Source organism: Anarhichas minor, unplaced genomic scaffold (assembly GCF_050575085.1).
Source record: "Anarhichas minor isolate MPS153535 unplaced genomic scaffold, ASM5057508v1 ptg000006l, whole genome shotgun sequence".
NCBI classification, from domain to species: domain Eukaryota; kingdom Metazoa; phylum Chordata; class Actinopteri; order Perciformes; family Anarhichadidae; genus Anarhichas; species Anarhichas minor.
The window spans coordinates 4,767,231-4,780,000 of NW_027466452.1; the positions used below are offsets into that span (position 1 = coordinate 4,767,231).

At 40.5% G+C, this 12,770-nt stretch overlaps 1 protein-coding gene across 2 annotated transcripts in view; it reads right to left on the bottom strand.

The window, feature by feature from the left end:
* The window catches only part of LOC142933948 (cadherin-6-like), a 28,924-nt gene extending 17,934 nt beyond the window's left edge, over window positions 1–10,990 (bottom strand). For both annotated transcript variants that reach the window (XM_076078287.1, XM_076078278.1), the window contains exons 1-3: window positions 10,772–10,990; window positions 944–1,238; window positions 666–785 (exon numbers count right to left, since the gene is read on the bottom strand). In XM_076078287.1, coding sequence (XP_075934402.1) covers window positions 666–785; window positions 944–1,238; window positions 10,772–10,990 — 634 coding nt within the window. The remainder of the gene's footprint in view (window positions 1–665; window positions 786–943; window positions 1,239–10,771) is intronic.
* Window positions 10,991–12,770: the final 1,780 nt, after the last annotated feature.

Sequence of the window (12,770 nt, forward strand, 5' to 3'; positions counted from 1 at the left end):
AGAAGCCCAACGAGTGCGTCGTGCCATACTGCCTCCCATTGGCCAGCGACTGTAAGTGCAACACAAACTTCTCAAAACCAAGATGGCCAATAAAGCTCAGGAATATCTTTCCAATCTTTCTCGCTAGCAGAAGATCCTTAAATAAATACGTATATAATATACAATAGGTAAATATCAATAACATCAAGTAACACCTAATGAGGTAATACAATTGTTAAAAGAGAGAGGCTGAGGCGTGAGGAGCCAGGCTCAACATTTTTGTACTGCATTGAACAGAATTACAATATGATAAAATATGTTCAGTTGAAATGTCCTTGAAAAACGTACTAATGTTGAATAAAACATTGACTGAGGTTGTCATAATTCATGAATGATTTATAACAACCCTAGCTGCCTCTCAATTTTTAGACAATCTAATTAAAAATATATAGAATTGAAAAGTTGTGGCTGGTTGGAAAATGTCCACGAGCAAAACTCCTTTTAGAGTTTTGGATCAGCATATATATATTTCTCTACACCCCATGAATGTTTCTGTAGATCCGCCACTGCTTGAAGGTTTGTCCCCGTGTGTTTGGAAGATATAATACTTCTCATGTTTATGTCCCTCTGCATCCTTATGTTCTATTGAGTTGTATTGTGAATATGTCGCGCTGCGTCTGACATACCTGTGTTTGGGTCCACAGAAAAGTACGGGTGTCCCTGGCTGATGCTGTAGACCAGTTTGGCACTGCTCCCATACATACCATCATCAGCATCTGTAGCCGTCACCTGGATCACTGATGTACCTGAGAGACACACATCCACATGGCTATCACTGACAAATATCACAAGAGGTGGGTTATCCCTAAGATGTTTTCATCATTTTACGAAAAATGAATGAAAATGATAATGAAAAGAACAATAAACACCATTTTAACTCTGGACCAGTCACAGTTTTCCTTACCAATATCAGACCTCTCAGGCACACTGCCGGTGTAAACTTCTTTGCTGAACTTTGGCTCGTTGTCGTTGATGTCGTGGAGTTTGACGGTGAACTCGGTCTCTGGCTCCAGCTTCAGACCTGTCTTTTTGTTGACCACTGTGGCTCTGAGGATATAAAAAGCCTTCTCCTCACGATCCAGGCGGCGAGTGGCATGCAGGTCCCCGTTATTCTCGTCGATGACAAAGAGGCTGCCGGCCCCCTCGCCAGACAGAACGTACTTGACTACGCCATTGCCGTAGTCCTGGTCCGACTGGAGCTGCAGAGGGACACACAGAGAGACGATCGTATATCTTCTAACAAGTAGTGTGTGTGTATCAAATCCTGATATATCTTCTTCCTCTGAGCCTCAGAGCTCCATTGTTGTTAAAAGCGCATCAGTGCCCTCATTTTCATGAACACACTCTGTAATTTAGTTTGACTCCATCCCACATACACTGTCCTGCTGACACATAAACTCCACAAAATGTAAATTAATCCGCCGCTGAAAATAGTCCCCGACAAACGCTTTCCTCCTGTTGGAGTAACGTTTGATAAACACTACAGCAACCAGCTGTTTTAGGGGGGTTTCGACACCCAACATTTCTTAATACAATGACACAAATGGGCAAAGAGAACTTTGAGGATGTTGGTGTGCTGCCAGGAGAAAGCCTCACGGAGTATAAAAGATCCAAACGTCATGTTTCCATGTCGGCTCATGTCCGGTCGACCGTTCTTGTGGAAAGTGATAGAGGCTTTATCTTCTCGCCAATAGGCTTGTCGGATTGGAAAACAATAACAAACGAAGTATTGAGTGGTTTAATTTGAAGGACTTGGATGTGTGTTTGTGAGTTTTATTCAAACCGGTCTACCAACTACTGTTACCCTGTGCAGTTCACCAGCATCCTACTTCCTCAGTGGACTGAACTTAATCAATGCAATGAGCCAATTCATACATGTACATTTTTCATTTCCTTTGCCGGTGAAGCACATGTCAGTCTACACCTTTATTACAGTATAAGGACCAAAAAGACATTTGTATCCGTCTATGTGGAAAGAGCTTACTGATGGAACATGGATGGAGGGAAAAAAGGATAGACAGGCCAGTGGATGATGGTGACAGGTTTGTATAAGACACAAGCAAAGAAGAGGAAAGGCGGAAACACAAAAGAAAGACCAAAAGTCAGCCCAAGACGGAGACAACAAAACATCTTTTGAACACTATGGCTACAAATGAAGAAAGAGCAGCAGAAAGCCAGAGTTTGTGTTGAGCCTGAAGCAGTGAACATCTATCGGATCTGCTGTGAGATCTGCTGCTTTGACTTTGATACTTGCAGCAATAACCTTCGTCTGTATCGCTCTACCTCAAGTGGCTCGCTGTTCACCTTTCATCCCTGCATTCCTGCCTCTCTGTTGGCCAGGTGTTGGGCTGAAGCCTTTGATTGCATAATATGTGTGTGTGAGTGAGCTATTATAGCTGCTACTTCTCCCACTACAACCTGTGGAAGGTGCGAGCTACTTACAAACTCTGGCTTAGGCCGGAAACCCTTAACCTGAACTGAATCTAAATCTCAATTGTTTCAATTTGACATAACTATACATGCTGTATGTGTAAGTGTCCTATTTGTGTGAATCAAGGCACAGGTGCAGGCTGTTGTGCTAGCCTGCCTGGTCATGACCAAGAGATTCTTTACAATCTTGAGACCCAGAGTTTACTATGAAAGTGCTAAAACAGTAATGCTATGGACTCGTTTTGTTGCTCTTTGGTGAACACCCTTATTGGACAACCCAAGCTCTATTAGCGTCCTTGCTACAGTAGTGCAGTCTGTGTGCTGATGTTATTTGGCATTTACAATTTTATAGACAGAGCCAACCTACAGTGCTTCAGCTCTGACTAGAGCCACTATACTTCCTTGGGTCGGCCAATTATCATTCAGATAATCTGAATATGATTATGATTTATAGAAATAGAAATAGAAATAGATATAAAATGAAGTGTGTGAAAATGTTTAGGACCCATAAGACACTATGCATGAGTAACGAACGTATATTGACAAACCTTCCCTCCCCGTTGATGACTAATGCTAGAGGAGTACCTAGAGGGTCGATCTGCGTTGCCAAGAGGCACTGACCAATCAGTGTTTGGGGAGTTGGGAGTGAGTCTTTATTAGCATTTGCTCGGAAGAATCTAAAATAAAGGTTTTACTTTTGGGTGGCCAGTTATCTTCAATTTTGTTTTGGACCCCTGAATTTCACGCTACCCAAATGCTAGGAACAAAAGCTAAGACAAACAGGTACTGCTAAAATGATTTTAGACTTCCTATCTGCTTCTGCGGTTAGGAATAGCTCAGATATCCAAACAACAAGGATCTTCTGTGGATTTGATAACATCAATCTCATGTCTCATGTTGGAGTGCTTCTTTAAAGTTACTGTGAGGAACTTTTAACTGTTTATTAACAGTACATTACAATAGGAATAGTGCTGAGAATAAGAATAAGGGCTTCACCTCTGCAGGAATGTAAGAGGACTTGTCTGTTCTACGGACCTCATCATTCTTTAGCAGGGACTCTTAAAATGATATAAAATATAGAAATGATAGCAGTAGATCATCCAGCAGGAGCTGTAGCTTGTATGTGGAATCACTTTGACTTACATGTTCAGGTCTCTGCAGTTTGCTATGTTATGGGACTTTGCTAAAAAAGAGAAACCCACAGTATGGGGTGTTATAACACAAGACTGCTGACTCTCAGACTCTTCTTCTTCCTCTTCAAAAAAAATCCAAATCTGCAGACTTGGCCTGTTGGTGTTTTGCTGGGTTGTCAAGGAGAGGATTTTCCTTTCAACTTAATATCTCTGTTCCCACAGAAGTCTTGTTCCTCTGAACCAAAAAGGGTCTGCCTAAGCTACTCGTGTTTACAATGCAGAAACCCTGTCATGGCTAAATGGAGCTGTGTTAAGAAGAACTGCCTGTTCCACATACCTCATACATGATCCGACCAAACAGTAATGTAATACCATACCAATTAAACATTGATTGGAATATGTCTTGGGGGTTCTTGGGGTAGATCAAAACCATATGGCAAATACACATCAGCATAGACATAATACAAATACTATAGCAAGATGAATAAAACATCAGCATAGACTTACTCTAACCGAGTAAATGAAAATACAAGTGTCTGGTGCATTAGGAAACCCTCTAAGGTTTCACAGTTTGTGTTGAGTTCATCGACTGAATTGATGAGGAGAAGATAAGGGCCCTCGCTGCCCTCAGGATACGTGCTGTTAGGGAAATAAGTAGTTCTGCTTTTAATTAGACACCGATTCAATGAATCAGCTGAAATCAGCTTGGATCTGTGCATCTCTACATTTAATACTACAAAACCGTTTTCCATTTGCTAGATAACAGGCATCTCTAATTATCTTCAGACCATAAGCATGCAGGAGTTACAAATATCACAGATGTTTGGCATATCTTGACCACTGATTGTGTTATGCTTTCACTACCATTTAAAGGTCCTTCCTGTCATCATGCATACCACACCGTGATGGAGAATGTGAGATCACAGCTCTGTACATTCATCGTCATGAGTTGTCCCAGGAAGAAGAATTGTTGGTGGGATTTCTGCACAATATGGCTCACAGTGTTATTCTAGTTAATAAGAGAAGAAGAAATGGTGGTCCCCAGGTGTTTGAAGCGTTCTCAACAGCCTGACCATTGATGACAAAGGACGGAGGCTCATCTGTGTCTTTGTGGTGGTCCACAGCTAACTTGAAATGAGGACGCCCCTCAACTAGAGACTTCAGCTCTCTAAGCTGTGATCAGTATTACAAGATCAGACCTACCACAGCGGTATCATCCACAAAATTTGAAGATTTGAATTGAGTCAGAGTGAGAAATAAAATGTATACAGGAGAGGTGATAGGACACCAATGCGAATGGGCATCGACTTGACTTTAACTACTTACGATCTAAACCTGCAGGGTTTCACCTTTTTAGTCCTTACCCCTCAGCTCTTGTCTTTTTATCGCTGGTTTTGTTCTTGTTTCTTTCCTGTTGTCATTTTGTTCTACCTGTCCCCCCTCTTCTACTACTACTTTTTTTTTGAATACCACCTTTTCTCTGAATATTCTTCACATTACAATCCTACATTTCCTCTGTTTCTTCATTCCTTCCCTCATTTCCTTTGCTCCCCTCCCTTTCTTTACGCCCCCTCACTGCCTTTTCTCTCCAGCAGTGGTCAGTCGGATTGGATCTGTCGGTCTGCAGGCCTGCAACACCTCCATGCCTTCACCTAACATGAACTGACGGAGCTAGCAGGCATTTCACCACAGCACATTATCCAGAGAAGAATATATGCTTTCTGGAATCCTTATGTGTCACCACGTTCACCGCTACCATAGTTCCACCATACAGATAAAACAGATTTTTTTTTTTTAAAGGATATGTTCTGTTTTTTTCTGTTGGTTCCTTTTTTCCCATAAAATAATTTAATGTCTAGATTTACATATATTTGCCATTACAATTAAAGGTAATTAACCATAGTTTAAGACTACATTCATATTATATTTAACCACACTTCATTGTATTGGTATAGATTGTAAATCAAATTTTCAGAAATAATTAGCGTTGTTTCTCATTAAGGCAAATTTTTGTCAGTCTGTACTTCAAAGATATTTGTAAGCAGCGGATCAGTTTCCTTCATTCATCATCCAGCCAGGGCAGAGTGTTCTGTTCACGCCAACACATTCACGTTCAACTTGTCTTTTCTTTTATAAAGCGATATCATACCGATAGAAAAAATTAAGCTGCGAAATACAGTATTTTAATCCAGTTTTGTAATGGAAGATTAAATGTAATAAAAAAAACTGTGTGTGCACAGCAGCAACCATAGGCCTCCTGCTCTTTTATCAAGCTAAAAGTACTTCCGTATTGGCATCACTTTTCAGAATCTGAGGTTGCCCCCTGGTGCTACATGCGTGAAAGGGCAACTGCTCACACGAGAAAACGGCTTAAATGAGAGGACCTGAAAGGTCAGTAATAATCCCCTGTTGTACCAGAAAACTGTGCATGCACAACTGCAGTAAGTACAGTGGGTCAGTGCGGAAGCAGGAAGTCAATCTGTAAACTGTGATGGCTGCTAGCGTGGCTGTCCTGTGTGTTTGTTGTGTTATTCCCAGATCCCAGTAATTAACTGCATGAGTATATAAATCTGACCCTTCAGAATGACAGACTAAACCATAAAACCAAGTTGCCCACATTATTAATAGTAGTCGCATTGCTTGCTTTCGCATGTGTACAGATTGTAAAGCCCTCTGAGGCAAATTTGTGATTTGTAATTTTGGGCTATACAAAATCAATTTAATTTAATTTGAACACACCACACAGGCTCAAAGCTCCCTGTGATTTTTTTTTGTGCTCCTATTCTGAATACTCTGAATACTGGTGTTTGGATCCTGACATGTAGCCGGACTGGAATACAATGAACTCACCTGAGGTCCAAAATTGTTTATTTGTTGTTTGCTTTTTTTTTTACATGGAAAAGGATGTCAAGCAGAGTGAAGGTAATACTTGCAGTGCAACTGAATATGAATACATTTGATCAGAATTGGATAAATATTCTGTATTATTAAACATCTGCACTCCATGGTATCAGGAGTAAAAGAAAATCATACAAATGTTTGCTTCTACTGAACACATTCCCGTCCCTGCTATTCTGTCTCTAAACCATTTTTTAGTCACCAACGCATATCTGAAGCCCCCAGCATGAAGGTAACACCCCAGCAGGGAGGAAAGTCTGCTGAATCGCTCTTGTTTCTCTCGGTGTTTACTTCTTTCAAACTCCTGTTTGTTTTTTTCTTTTCTTTTTGTGCTGCTGTCAGACAGCAGGCTTCATACAGAGCAGCACAATAGCTGCCGGCATCTGGCTACTGATCAAACAGCACAGCTCCAACTATTCCACGCTGCACTGTGAGCTAACTTCACTAATAGAATCTCCTCTTTTAAAAAGAACAGCCAGTTTGATGTAAAATTCCGATATAACTCCAAAGTATCACAAGGTAATTGAACATCACAGATCTAATTATTACTACGAATGCAATACACTATACAAATACATTTACCATTTAAAAATATGTATTTTTAGTATAATATAATTAGTATGAGGCACATGGTGTTTATTACATTAACTTGTATTTTGATAGATTCAACATAATGACAATGCCTCAGAAACTCCACATTCAGCAAAGCAGCCACACCCACATTTATAATCGGCAGAGCAAAGATGGCCCTGAAAAAAATAGTCAAGACATTTTGCAGAAAAAGCAGTGGCTTTGATCGGTTCTAGGTTAAGATGAATGGCATGTACAAAAATCATCTTTAATCTCGGAGCCGATTTTGAGGTGTCTGAGCGAAAATGGCATAGCCCTACAAAACTGACCATAGTTCTGTAACTACAAGGTCGATTTTAATCATTTTTGTTGATATAATCAGATCACAACACCTGTGAGATAGTTTAGATAGGTAATATTGTGTATATGTTGCTGGTTAATATAGTAAAATAAGACATTACACAGCTCAAATTGAAAATATTCAGATTCGCCTGGAAAAAATGCACTTTCATTGATAAAAGGTTATTGAAATAATGCAGCTAGCTCCCTAAAACTTTCCCAAGTCATAGTATAACTGATCAGTAGTTATTAAATAAAGGTTAAAGTGGAATAAAGTGGAATAAAGTGAAGAATAAGAGGCTTTAGTATAAAGCGGTCAAGCGAGGTCATCATTTTCGAACCAGCTGTTGCAGCTCTTACATTGTACTTTTATACACTATATAACTATATATTTCACTTTCTTTATCACTCATATGATTCAATACATCCAAATACAGATAATAGGAATCATATTCATATTCATAACATCATCAGAGCCAGTTTTGGCTGTCATCTGTAGGATTTTCTCAGTTCACGTATGTGGCTGGATCTCAGCCTATCCTCGGTCGATTTCAAAAAAATAACCCCTCCTTCGACGCGTCAGAGTCTCAGGAAGACCTCTGTCGAATTTGGTGGTGATCGGCAAAAGTTTCAAGCAATAAAGTTGCCAGAAGTGACGCGTGTACCCTGGCGTAAATTTCCGGTCGCAGGCAGTCTGACCACTCGCCCAAGCCTGCTTGCCCGCTCTTATTCTGGAAACAAGTCGGAAGTCAACAGTATGCAGTTGGCAACAATGACTACAGCTTTGAAACGGGAATTCTGCGACGTTATTATCCATATTTTTCATAAAACTTGGGCGCATACCTACGATTTTTTTCGGCGGAGGGCAGCACGAAGGTACGTTTGACCACTCACAACTGTCCAGTGTTCACACGGATCGGAAAACAGAAGTTAGTTACGTGTTTGGCCACGTGTGCTAATGCTAATAAATGCATTGCATGACTTGGTAGCCGCTAGCATTAGGGTACAAACATTGATTTGCGGTACTCATAACGCCGATTTCTGGCCAGGATTTGGTGCTTTTATGCCACGATTTTTTTATGCTTATGTGAGTAGCCTATAGTTGTGTTTGGAGTGTGTAAGAAGTGACTTATATGATGTTGTTGCCCATACGTTGCTGTTTCATCCAAAAAAAAAAGTAGCCACGTACATGCTACTGGCTAATAATCATGCTATTTTCCGCATTTGAGTTTGAGGGGTTCTGAGCCCGAGAGCCCCCAAATTTGGGGGCGGCGAGATTAAGAGGTTTTAACCTCTTAAAAGTCAGACAGTAGACCCCTGATGTAGGCTATTTTAAATGACTCCGGTAGTATACATTTACGACTACAGGGGGCGCCAAAGTTGAAAATCTTACAATTCTACACATAGTGGCTTTAAGAACAAGAGGGAAATACAGTACGCTATATAAACCCATACATTTCTGTGTTCATAGATTTGCTTTTGAAGAGCAGTGAGACTCATAAGTGCCTCTAAAATGTTGAGTAAAACTCTGGAGAACACTAGCTACTGTGCATATAAAAATGTGTATTAGTGCAGCTTCAAAGCGAGCCTATGGAACATGACTTAGTAATATCAGTTATACGTTAGTCTGCCAATGGTAGCTAACAATAGCCTCCAAACAACACTGATCACACCAGACCAGGTTAGGCTGTAGCAGTGAGAGTTCAACTTTTCATTTGTAAAAGAGAAACTATGGTATCTTCTTTCAAAAGTTACATAGTCTCAAAAGCTAACTGTGTTTTGTGTGTGTGAATCTTCAAATGAGAACTATATTAAAGGTCGACTCCATCTGAGTTCTTCACTGGGCTTTTGAAACAGAAACGCCCGCCCACCTGTTTGCAAAATGCAGTAACTTACCTTCAGCACAGCAAGCTAATCAATAAGCTTATGAACAATGTGAAAGCCAGCACTAGCTGAGTCAACTAATAATAATAATAATAATACACACTAACTATGGATAAGGAATATGTAGCAATGTCATCATGCAGAAACTATGTCCGATCACACGGTTTTTGGGAAAATGGCATTTTTATGCTTAAACATACGTACTTCAACCAATGTCCAGATTTTAATACATTATACATTAGGAACACAACTGGGAAGTTACATAATAATATAAAAACCTCCAAAAATATGAATTAATGGACCAAACTTTTCAATGATTTATAGCAGTGATATTCAGCAGGGGTGATTTAGTATGCTTACAAGCACCAAAGTCATGAGCTAAATGTGTGAACAGTGATTAACTTAGCATACATTCTAGGCATGGGGGGGAAAAAGTCGATTCTTACTGTAGGTGTATTGTCTCTTGAAAGATTATGACTCGATGCAGGAAACTCAATAATCGGAAATTTTAAACTTAATTCTCAACGTTATGATGGCCTGAAACAGTTCTGTGACACCGGGCTGTCCGTTCCTTATCGCTGCCCCTGAACGCAACAAACATAATACACATGCGTCTTGTTTACGTTCTAAGCTAGGCTAAATGCTAGCAGAGTTTTGGTGAGGACGGCTGAGCTTGAGCAGCCGAATATGGATACAATCCAACCGGCACCACCCGGCTTAGAAGCATTTCGCTTCTTCTTCCGCCCAACTCGGAATCACAAAGTCGATTGCTCCTTTTTTGGCAAGGATTTGCGCCCCTACTCAGTCATTGAGAATCAAAGCTTTCGCGCTTATGTTGCACACTTTGGAAACGAGAGACAACATTCATCTCAACGTTTTTATGGACACAGCGATACTCTCATTCTACAACCAAACCAAAGCTAAAGTCACTGAGGAAAGCGGGTAGGATAGAAGTAACACACTAGGTGTGGGCATCCATTGCCACAGAATATTGTGTCACAGTAGCCACGCTTTCTCACTGTATGTATAGTTTTACCACATGTTCCAGAGAAAGCGTTATTTTAGTTTGAGAGCTGAAGGGTCATTGCCTATAAGAAGGAGAACTCTGTCTCACTCATTTGTTACATCAAATGATTCAGAACATGCTGAATTGTTTGTTTTTTTCATACGAGGGTGCTGCTAAAATAGCAGGTAGCCACAATGAGAAAAAATAAATCATGTATTGAATAAGTTTGGATGCATCAAGAAGAATCGATAATCGTTTTATAACCGCATCGTAGCCCTCTGAATCGGAATCGAATCGTGACGAGCCTAGAGAGTCCCACCCCTAATACATTCATAGTGATAATACCTGAAATGCAGAAAATAAAAACATCACAAATAAGGGTGTTTCTAAATAATCAAGGTGATTTCATTTGATATGGGACTATGTCAGCGTTCAATGTAACTAAAGGTCGAGGTAGTGGCACAGCTCTTACCTTGCCAATGTACTGGTAGTCGCTTCCTGTATACTCCTCCTGCAGGAAAAACTGGTTCCACATCCAGCCTCGTCTCACTCTTTTGAGCAGATTCTCTCCTCTGACCTCTTCTTCAGTTCCCTCTCCACCAACTGTCTCTATTTGCCGTCCACTTAAAGACCAAGCATCCAGGGACAGGCCAAGACAGAGCCACACAATGCCCAGCAAGATAGTCCTCATTTCTCTGGAGGAAGTGTAGGATGTACGGGTCACAAAAGTTTTATCTTCCCAGCAGGATCACCTTGAAATGGGAGATGTTCTATCCGTCATAGTCCTTCAGGTTTTGACTGACTGGAGAAGAAGCTGAAAATAGACAGAGAAACAGAAATGAGTACATGGATGTGCGGAACATTGCAACTCTGAGGTTCACATTCAATAAGATTGCATTATGAGGGAAGTTTATGGGTTTCTTGGCACCTGAACTGCTTGATGTAGGAGTGAACGTTCTCCTTATTGATGAGCAAATGTATGCAAAACAAAGCAGAGAGAACAAACTGCTTCTTAGCGCCATTTAATATAACAGAATAGTGGTCTGTGGTCCAACATGCGGAGGAAGCAAGCTATTATTGGAGTGATTATCGAGGGGCGTGTCCTGCAGCGTTATCAGCCCTACGGAGTGGACATAGTCGTGGTTTGCGGCTTTGAAGAGGGCGATGGACACTCAACGGAGGAATTTACGGTTCTTATCAATGCTTAGTTTGTTCTGCACAACTATTGTGAAGTTCACAAAGAAACTGTAAAGGAACAAAATCATAAATGCTCTCCAGTACGACGAGTGAGAACAGACTACAACGAAACGAGAAAGAGACGTGTGTTGACCAAGCATAGTATCAAGCACGACATCATATTACTAAAGAGTACAATAATACTCTGTTGTATTTTCTGTAACTAAGCAACTTCCTGTTCATACCGGCACCCGCATGCCCAGTGTACGAGAATGGAAAGGAATACAATTATTATTTGGGGTTTATACGGCTGTAGTAAACCAGCCAACGTGTGGCTTTAGTGAAATTCACGGAGCGCCTCCGGATGATGTTCTGAACCCAGACAACTGTAATAACAGCAGAGCCAGAGATCATTAAACCGGTAAGAAGATACTGACGACTTTAAGAAATATGGAAGGTAAGTGGCATGTAATCTTCACTATCAACAACTACTGAACACTAATGTTGTGTTCACACTATGAGCCATTAGCAAGAAGCTACAAGTCATTTTCAATGGAATCAGGTGACATGAAGCTACCGACTGACGCCCGACATCTGCTCTATTCTACCTTAAAAGTGTTTTTAAAAAACGATGAAGGTTGGATTTGCCAACATCTAAATACATTTTTGTGATCGCAAGATTGCAAATCTGTGGAGGTTATCTAATGCTAAAGCTAATGCTTGATGATTAAAATATAAGTTTTGACTTTTTTGGCCAACATTATATTAAAAGTCAAAATGTAGATTTAACGATACATTTGGTTTGGTTTGGATTTCGATCCAGGCTTTAATGATTAATCATCATATTTAGCAGATACATCTTGATTTGTAATGACTTAATAGTTGGTAATTGGTTCAATGGCAGAAAAGTTTAATTTAATGTAATTTACAGAACATTTCTTACTGTCTCTTTACATTGGGTACATCCCAAGTCTCTTATTTACATCCTCGTTTCCCTCACTTGCATCTTTTCCTTATGTCTTAGTCCCTCCCACCAGGGATCCATGGAGAGACGCAAGGAAACCATGAGAGGAGAGAGGAAACGAGGAAATATGTTTTTAGAGAAATGAGATGTCCTTTCTTCTGAATCTTAACATGGCGACTGTGGCTCAGTGGTAGAGCAAGGTTGTCCATCAATCAGAGGAGGAGGGTATGAATGATTAGATAGCCTTGATGGGCAGGTGGCACCCTGCATGGTAGCCCCTGCCATCAGTGTATGAATGGGTGTCAATGGTTGAATGATGTAGTGTTAAAGC